The sequence below is a fragment of the Peromyscus leucopus genome, unplaced genomic scaffold (genome assembly GCF_004664715.2).
Source record: "Peromyscus leucopus breed LL Stock unplaced genomic scaffold, UCI_PerLeu_2.1 scaffold_1352, whole genome shotgun sequence".
NCBI lineage: Eukaryota > Metazoa > Chordata > Mammalia > Rodentia > Cricetidae > Peromyscus > Peromyscus leucopus.
This window is the reverse complement of record NW_023504504.1, coordinates 1-9808: the sequence shown is the minus strand read 5'-3', so window position 1 is coordinate 9808 and position 9808 is coordinate 1. Positions and strand designations below refer to the sequence as shown.

Below are 9808 nucleotides of genomic sequence, written 5' to 3'. Positions count from 1 at the left end.
GCTCACATATTTGTCATAACTTTGTTGGAAAAATGCTATTTTTCTCTTCTGGGTCAGTATCATATTAATCACTGATTTCAGCTCTAATGTTCCCCGGTGACTATCTGTTTAATCATCACTAAGTGGTCTTTTTTTTAACCTCTGCAGTGTTTTGTTTTGCTTTGATATCTATTCCTACATTCTGACCATCATGATGCCTCTTCTTATATGGTTTTGCTGCACAGAACTCTATTTCTGACTCCAGTGAGTTCCTGGTGTTTGCATCAATATATTCTATTTTGTGAGTATGCAGTATAAGGATTTATTCTTGTGAATACCAGCTTATTAAAAAATGACACATAGGAGAGGAAGTGGCATGAAAATTTGAAAATGAGTCATTGTCAGTGCTGAGTCTAGAGGGAGCAAGGTAGTTGAATTACAAGGGGGAAACAATGGCAGTCAGTCATTTGTGAGTTAAACATACATTGTTTGATTGGGTTGCCTAAAAATTAAGTAGTTAATAAGACAGAAAAAGTAAATTAATATATTATGTAATATATATTTTGGAAGATGCAGATATGTCAATTTTGTATGGTTTAAACTATTAAATGCATCTAGGATAGCATAGAAATAAGCAACTAACAGGTAAGCATGAGAGAATCATCCTCTGTTTTTCTTAGACATGTAGCTCTTAAATACAAATTTCTTAGGTATTTTGTCTAGTGACAATTTTCATTAAAAATACATTATTCACCACTTTATATAATATTGATTTTCATTCCTTGTTGCTTTAACATTCTTTTGAAGGTGTCTGTTAAAGAAATTATATCAAGTTACATTCCAATTGACAGCGTATGAAACTGTCTTTTCCCCCTCACTGCCATATTTATAGAACTTCATCAGATTATGAAGAATTTGATAACAAGTGAAAATTAATAACATTTACTCTTTTGTTTATGTTTTCTCAGATAGTACAAAAGTCGATTTACCATTTGTATGGTGACTAAGAGACTGTTCTTAGGATAAAACAGCAAAGTTCTTTAACACAAATGCTATCTTTACTCTGATGTACTTCCCTTGTCTCAAGGTCAATGCAGAGGACATTTCAAACCCTTTACACTCTAATTCCTCTTCAGTCAGATGGCACTGATATAAACCAACCATTCTCCTATGCTTTTTCTTCATCTTAGTCATCAAGGTTTTGTGTTTAAAGTTGTTTACGCTTAAAGTATTCAATGTGCCTGCAATTCTGCCAGAAACAGGATCACCGTCTTACCAAAGGACATAACATAGTATTTGGGATACAGTATATATTCATAATGGATATTGGAAGAATAGAGACATTAATTCTTCAAAATATGTAATGTCATGAAAAATTGTTTTTATTAATACATATTTTGAAACAATTTATGTTTATTTCTTTCAATAGATATTTATTTTAAATTATACTTTTTAATATAAAATCATTTTATTGTAATGAGTTCACAAATAAAATATTTCACTGCTAGGTTATTATTTTCTTATTTCTGGTAACTGCTTTGCTTGTTTTGTTTTGAGTATTGTAGATAACTCAAGAAAGATCCAATGAATGAAGCAAATTACTCTGAAGTATCTGAGTTTATATTCCTGGGATTATCAATCTACAGACCAACACAATGTTTCCTCTTTGTGTTTTCTACAATATCATATGCAACCATTTTTCTGGGGAATTTCTCAGTTGTGCTTACAGTTGTCCTTGACCCTCATTTACATTCACCCATGTACCTCCTTTTAGCTAATCTTTCATTTGTTGACTTATGTTTTTCTACCTCAACTGTTCCTAAGTTGATTTCTGATCTGTACTCCAGTCATAATACCATTTCATTCCAGGGCTGTATCTTCCAGATGTTTGTCCTTCATGTCCTGAGGGGATGTGAGATGGTGTTGCTGGTAGCCATGGCCTGGGACAGATATGTGGCCATATGCAAGCCCCTTCACTACCTGACCATCATGAGCCCACGAATGTGCCTTTTGCTTGTGATTGGTGCATGGGTTATTGGTCTCATTCACTCAGTGGCTCAGTTAGCTTTTGTTGTCCATTTGCCTTTTTGTGGTTCTAATGAGATAGATAGTTTTTACTGTGACCTTCCTAGGTTCATCAAACTGGCCTGCATAGACACCTACAGAATGGAGTTCTTGGTTACTGCTGACAGTGGATTAATTTCTGTCACTACCTTTTTCTTATTGATTGTCTCCTACATCTTCATACTGTTCACTGTACAGAAACAGTCCTTGGGCAGTTTGTCCAAGGCCCTCTCTACACTTTCTGCTCACATCTCTGTGGTGGTTTTGTTCTTTGGACCATGCATCTTCGTGTACATATGGCCATTTCCTAATGTCCCAGTGGATAAGTTTCTTGCCATTCTGGACTTCATGATTACGCCCATCCTGAACCCGGTCATTTACACACTGAGGAACAAAGACATGAAGGTGGCAATGAAGAGACTGAGTAAACAACTCCTGAGTATGAAAAGGGTCTCCTAAGCTCCTCACGAGAATGTACAACCTGAATACTGCATTATAAACACAAATGTTAAATGATGTCCTCCACTTTGACACGATTTATTATTTCTTCTCTAACTGCTTGATAAACTTGAATAATTTATTTCAAATTGAAGATGAAATGATCAAATCTATTGGTTATAAGCCATATATTATTACATATTTATTGCTTGGTTATTATTTATATATCACTTTTTTGTTATTCAGTGGTTACATATTTACTAGCTATTATGAAATACATATTTTAGACTATATAAAAAGCACTAATGGAAATGAAAGTAAAAAATTATCCATTGTTTTCACACCTGAACAGTTCATCACTGCCTTCCAGACATTTCTGGTACTTTTTCTTTTTTGGAGCTAAGTTTAATCAAAGCTAGCAGCAAACTCAAAATTCTCCTGCATTAGCCTCCTGAGCACTAGGATTAAAATGTGCACCATCACGTCTTGTTTGCTTGCTTTTCACTGTGTGTGTGTGGTGAATGAGTGAATGGTGAGATTATATGGTGTGGGTGAAGGTCAGCAGGAAGAAGAGATAGGTGTATTCTGGAATCTTGTGGGAAACCTGGAGTGAAAGGGGTGTGGAGAGAAGGAAGTAAGGTAGAAAGAAAGATGGACTTTCCAGGGGTGCATTTGAATGATGAACTAATGTAAGAGCTGGGTTGGGCTGCTCCTGGGGAGAAGAATGGGGTTGAGAAGGGGGTAGTGAAAAATGGAAGAGGAAGAAAAAGAACTTAAGGTTGTATGAATAAAGGAGGGATAGAAGAGGGAGAGAGAAGAAGGGAAGAGGAAAGGAGAGCAAAGTGTAGAAGGGGAGTAAGGAGCTAGAGCTCGGATTGAGAGATGGAAGCTGAGGAGGAACATTGTTTGCAGTGAGGGTGATATGGATATTTAATGGAACACAGACTTGTTTTCCTGAAGAAAGATGGCCAGAAGTGGCTTGTACATTCACAATGAACACCCTTAAACTCTAAGGATGTTAGCAGTGCAGGAGGCCCGCTTTGCGCATGCACACCAATGTTTACCTGTGTTGCTTGGCAACCTGGAGTCCAGCAACTGTATCTAGGGGTGTCATAAGCTATTTCCCCCACCATACAGTTTTAGTGTGGGACCTTGTGGGCGTATCTTGATTTTTCCATAATTCTGAGTTGGGGAATTAGTGGGCCAAAGGACAAATACTGAGCTAATTCTGAGTTGGGGAATTAGTGGGCTAAAGGACAAATACTAGGGAAAATCCGAAGGTCAGGGCCAGGCGGTGAGACCAGTAAGTATCTTCAGTCATGAAGAACTTGGTTCATGGAATTAAGGAAAAGACACCTATGGGTTTCTGCGATGTCCCAGGAAAAAACTTGTTGGACTTTTTACGGGATATGAAAAGCATTTGTGCAAACGAAGCCAGATACAAACCTCGCAAAAAGATCCACCAGGCTGCAAGTGAAGGTGATGTCAAGAAACTGCAGAGAATGATAAACCTTGGGAAACACAGCGTGCATGACAGAGACTTTAAGGAAAGGTAACAGCGCTTATGAGCTGGTTGGAGGGGCCTGAGTGGAGGATGTGATATGGCCTCTGATATATTCAAAGACCAGAATAGGGGACCCAGTAGGAGGGGACGGCCTCTCTGTGTTCTGTCTTCTCTGGATCCTCAGTACTGTCTCCAGACTTACACCCGAGCTAGAGGTCTCTAGTCCAGATTGTCCCATCCTGCCTACAAATTTATCCTGATAAATCATGAATTTACCATGTAATTTATTCACCATTGATAACATGAACATCTATTATGTAGCATTCCTATTGTACTATTCTTAAAACATTGCTGCTTTGCTCCTCTAAGCAAATTTAAATACAATTTAGAGTCCTTGAAATTAATAATACTTAAACATATCAGAAGAATTATTATCATATAATTTTAAGTACTTGAAATCTTGTTTGCTGAGCAGAAGGGATAGTGATAATATTAAATTGAGATGTGGAGTGCAGGGAGCTATTCTAGACATTTTGCATGATTCCCATTGATGCATCACAATGGTATTCTGTGAGATAACTACTGTTTTTGATACTTGCTTTACTGATGAGAGAATTGATTCATAGGAAGTCTAAGTTTGTAGCAAAGTTTAAGTTATAATTAAACCTATGGTGATTTAAACTCAATGCCATGCTTTTTCTCTAAACCTGCTCCTGGTTGGATGGTATTGAACACTGGCAGATTAATTTCTAAGCATGAAAGAGGCCATGTGCTCAGTTCATAGCACCACACAAAATACACCATCGAAAATGTTGTTTTTACCAGTATAGTGAGTAATACAAGCTAATAAATATTTCCATTTTTTTACAAGGATTTATTTGTTCAGAAGGTAGAAGAAACACATATCATCCAATGTTTATGAGTTATTTAATATTTTTTGATTACATGAGTAATTGTAAATTTTAAGATAGTGTTCTAGAAATTCTTTAAAACTTTCTCATTTCCATAGGACTGCTCTGCATTTTGCTTGCATCTATGGCAGGGAAGAAGTAGTAAGTATTCTACTGAGAAATAATTGTGATATTGATGCTGTTGACAGGAATTCCGTCACACCTCTGATGAAGGTATGTATATCTGTCCAAATCTAGCATAACACAGACTTAATTTAAATGATTTTAAAACAAACTTGCCCCATGAACATGTCACTACTTGGTGAACTCTATGTGATGATCATATTTAATTCATTTAACAAGCAATCTCTTTCTTGGTATAACCCCTAGGCTGTACAAAACTGGTCATATGGGTGCATGTGTACATTGTTGAAGCACGGTGCTAATCCCAATCGTATGGACAAAAATGGCAATACTTCTCTTCACTATGCTGTGTCTGAAGACAATCAGAAGCTGGTTGAATATTTGCTTAAATACAATGCAGACATGGAACAAAAGAACAAGGTATAGTTCATAGCATTGTAGTCCCCAAAATCATCTGAAATACATGTGTGTGTTAATAGCAATACACATAGGATTAACTTCCTTGAATGAAAATACTTTGAAATAGCTTAATTGTTTAAGCATATGACTTGAAATAGAGAATGTGACTTACTTTGAATGAAGTGTTAGAGTCTAGAACTTTCCTGCATAGAGGAGTAGTATTAGTGAAATACTATGTGAAAGGATAAATAAAAAGGAAGACAGTAGTGGGTATATTTTGGAGGGTCCTGCCAAGGTATGCCACTAAGCAAACAGGCTGTGCATTACAGACTTAGTGCAAGGTTTACTGGTGAAGGAAGAGAGTGGAGAGTGGAAGGCCATGTCAGCATGGGGACTTGAAAGAGGCAGACAGACAAGAGGAAGAAGAAAAGCAAGGGTGAGAAGAAAAGGCAACAGAGGAAAGAAGAAAAAAGAGTAGCAAGAAACGAGAGAGATGAGAGACAAGAAAAGTAAAGAGGCAAAAGAGAGCGAGCTGTGCCTAGAGGGCACTTTTAAGGGTGCACATGTCACTTAGCTGATGGGGGAAAGGCACCTGGAGACAGGTGATGATGTAACTCCTTTTTGTGGCAGAGGTAGGCTGCTGCTGGTCCAGAAACTATGTTTGCTATACTTATTCAAGGTAAAGCTTCTCTTTTTATGATTTTTTCCACTAAAATTTGTTTCTAACCTGTGCGAAGTAACAGAACTGTAGAGCAAAAGTTCCCTTGCTAAATAAACTATTTTAAATCTCAAGTGAAACAAAAGAATTTTGGCAAATTTTAAATCTTATTGCTGTTGACAAATAATATCAAATGATATATTTCTCTGTGTGAAGATTAAATCAAGAATACAGAACAAGAATCTGAACAGAAATATGAAGGCCCACTTGGAACTTGGGCAATTGGAGGCATACATGAAGAATTATTACTATTTTCAACTTATTATTTTAATGAACATTTTTCATTTATTTTGATCACATTCTTTACCATCACCCAACTCCTTCCATATCCCCACCAATCCCCCTTCTTAACTGTTCAGCTTCATGACCCCTTTCACAAAAAAGCAAAGCCACCACCACCAACCAAAAAAACACAAAAATCAAAACTAAGAGAATTATTTTGGAATGAGTTTACAGGTATTGCTACTGTGTTTTCTGTTTTAGGAGTGTTCATTCTTCATTTGTTGAAGTTACTGAGCTACAAACATGCCTGTAGTTCAATCTGAGGAGTAAGTAGTGAGTAGGTGGTGGATATGTGAAAAAAGACGAAAGATCACAGAATGCACTGGTGTATTTCCCTTTTTCTGAAGATATGACCACCTTTTAGGTCAAAAACTAACCTCTGTTTTCCAATCTAGGATGCCTGTATTGGGAGAAGGAGAAGATGGAACCGACATTTTTTCATATTGAAATGAAATGTAACCCTAGCAGCTTGTTCCCTGTCTGTTCCCATCAAGGGAAACTAAGAAGTTTTCAGTGACTGAGTCCTTTCTCTTTCCAGTGATAAGAACAAATGGTGAAGGGAATTAGACATGTGGGTTAGACATGAGACTGAAATTCTTAGTTCTGGATTGTGTGTCCCGATGACCTCAGGAGAAGTTTGAATATCTGTATTACAAGTAGAGTTTTCTATGCAGAGTTTGAATCTTTAAATCTAATTAGTCATGGACAAAGGCATTTACAAAAATTATTTCCTTGAAATTCTGAAAGAGTTCCTGAATAAACATTGAATGTGTGGATGCTAGATCTCAAAATCCTAAGGAACTCTGGAAGAGCCATGGTTTGACTCCTATAATCTTAGTCCTACTTTCTTCTTTTACTATGTTTATGTTTGGGAAAAAAAAAAACAGTAACAATGGTGAGGATTAGCTTATAACACTTCTTGCTTTAAGACAACAATAATTCGCCGGGCGGTGGTGGCACACGCCTTTAATCCCAGCACTCAGGAGGCAGAGCCAGGCGGATCGCTGTGAGTTCGAGGCCAGCCTGGGCTACCAAGTGAGCTCCAGGAAAGGCGCAAAACTACGCAGAGAAACCCTGTCTCGAAAAACCAAAAAAAAAAAAAAAGAAAAAAAAAGACAACAATAATTCATTACTTTTAAAAGATGTTGAAAATAATAAGAAGCTAGACTTTTAAGAATTCTATGTATTATTAGTATTCAGGTAAACAGATCCCAGACTAGTAATTGCAAGTTTTCTTTCCTATATTGAAAGAGTAGCAAATCACAGCCTTGACATTTGAGCCATTACTGTGTGGCTTGGTAAGTTTATAAAGCCTGGGTGTCATATCCTAACAATTGTAAACACTGCAAAAGCAGTGAGTTAAAGACAGTGTTGAAAATCAGCTGAATGATTTTGATTTAACACTAATGCTTCATTCCATCAACATTAGGGGAAAACAGAGTGCAAGTGAAGTATAAATTAACAAAAGTTTGAAAATTTCTGGGTCGATGTTGAGTTATATGTCTTTTGGGCTAAATATCATTTTTATAAAATGTGTTAGATGATTTCACAAGTAAAAAATGGTTTATACAAACCCATTGGAGGAAACACTCACTGGTAAGGTAAAAACCTCAGAAGCTATGGACTCAGTATGGTCCACAGATAACGGTAGGTTCCTCTAAGAACTAAGCACACTGCTGAGCCTCAAGATATTCATGCAGAAACCTGCTTATCAAATTGTTCTTAAAGAGGTGAAGAGAGCAATTACATGACTCCATATATCAAATGCTAAGGTAGAAGGAAATGTTTGTAGAACAAACACAGTTTTAAAGTCATCTATGGAAGTGATGAGCAGGTTTCATGTGTCGCATGTAAATAGTTGTAGGGCATTTCAAGGAGAAGGAATGTGCAGGGGCCTGCAAGGAAGAAGCTGCTTATTCACTTTAGCAAGGCTTTGTATTCATAGGACTGTTTAAGGCTCCATTAAGTTGAAGATTACAATGATTTTGGATTACAGATTCTTTTGTTTTGCAGGATGGCTTTACACCACTTTTACTGGCTCTCAAGGAAAACAAAATAGAGATGGCGAAATTTTTAGTAAAGAAGGGGGCAAATATACATGTATTTGATAAGATGAAAAGGTACAGTTGTTTGAATTTTTTCAATAAAAATGTGTGACATACTGAAATAACAATCTTACGACCAAGAAATATCAACTTGATGGAAAGAAGACTAACTTACAGGGATTCAGTGATCAGGTATCAATTATTCATCAGTCTAATTAGTTGGGTAAGCAAAGCAATAAATTGAGGTGAGCAACACAAATCACTTATAAGTTTCATATCCCCTTATATTGATTGATGCTTCTTATTTGATATTTTGTTTGATTGGACAACTGATCTTATGGTAGATTAATGGGTTTTCAGTTTGGTTTTACTAATTTTTTAAGAAGTCTAAACTTTTTGATTAACTTTGATTCATAACAAAACTCAATCATTTTGTACTGTTGTTCCTTGCTCTTATATGCTTGTCCTATAAAATGCCCTATTATTCATAAAAAGAGTTGACAATCACAGTCTATTAGATGACTCTTGCCTTTCAATTCCCTTTGTTTGAGAAATAATGAGGTTAGAATATCCTATGATGACTAAGAATTGTTACTTCAGGATGCTGCTCAACTCTACCCCCTTTTGTCCTGTACAACTGGTATTGATGTGTTTATATTTACATAGAGTTGGGAAAGCAAAGTAAATTCACTTTATTAGGAAACATTATGAAGCTAAGTAATAGGTGGGTAGATGCAGATTCATAGATGACTTGGTTAAAATATCAGCTACCTAGCTGCTAGGTGTCTGAACTGCTAGTGTTACATATCACCAAATATGAAAAGAAGGATAATACCTTGTAAAGAGATCATTTATGTAAAATTTAGGGCAGTGCATAGGACATGTTATCCTCATTACTAACTGTAACTATAATGCATTTATTATTAACAGAGTATTTTATAATGTTGTTATAGTTTAAATAATGAAAATACCTGTCAATTATCTGATGGTTATCTGATTAGTAATTATATGTTACAGCAAACTAAAGAAAATGGAAACATCTTTGTTTAGGTCCTTATCTACTTAAGAAGAATAACTTTTATACACTTATATTCTATCAAAGTCGATGAATCTAAGAATTCTACTAAGAAGATGCAAAACACTGCCAGAGGCTTCCTATTCATTTTCTTATTTTATCTTTGCACACCATATATAAAGTTGGATTTTTGTAACAAATAATATTTATGTGTATAAAAAGGACAATTCCAAACAGACAAGCAAGATATTAAATTTGTAAAATATACTCAAGTATTAACAGTTTTAATTAAGTTATCTAATAATGAAGCTATTCTGTGTTATTTCAGAA

General features: G+C 35.9%; 2 protein-coding genes across 2 annotated transcripts; both read left to right on the top strand.

The window, feature by feature from the left end:
* The first annotated feature begins 1563 nt into the window (after nt 1–1563).
* On the top strand, nt 1564–2515 carry LOC114688286 (olfactory receptor 4F6-like). The gene has a single exon (XM_028862902.2). The coding sequence runs from the start codon at nt 1564–1566 to the stop codon at nt 2500–2502; it is 939 nt and encodes a 312-aa protein (XP_028718735.1). The 3' UTR covers nt 2503–2515.
* Nucleotides 2516–3556: 1041 nt separating this feature from the next.
* Nucleotides 3557–9373, top strand: LOC119087123 (ankyrin repeat domain-containing protein 7-like). The gene is made up of 4 exons (XM_037201766.1): nt 3557–4033; nt 4995–5109; nt 5266–5439; nt 8432–9373. The coding sequence occupies exons 1-4, from the start codon at nt 3801–3803 to the stop codon at nt 8573–8575; spliced, it is 666 nt and encodes a 221-aa protein (XP_037057661.1). The 5' UTR covers nt 3557–3800; the 3' UTR covers nt 8576–9373.
* The last annotated feature ends 435 nt before the right edge of the window (nt 9374–9808 follow it).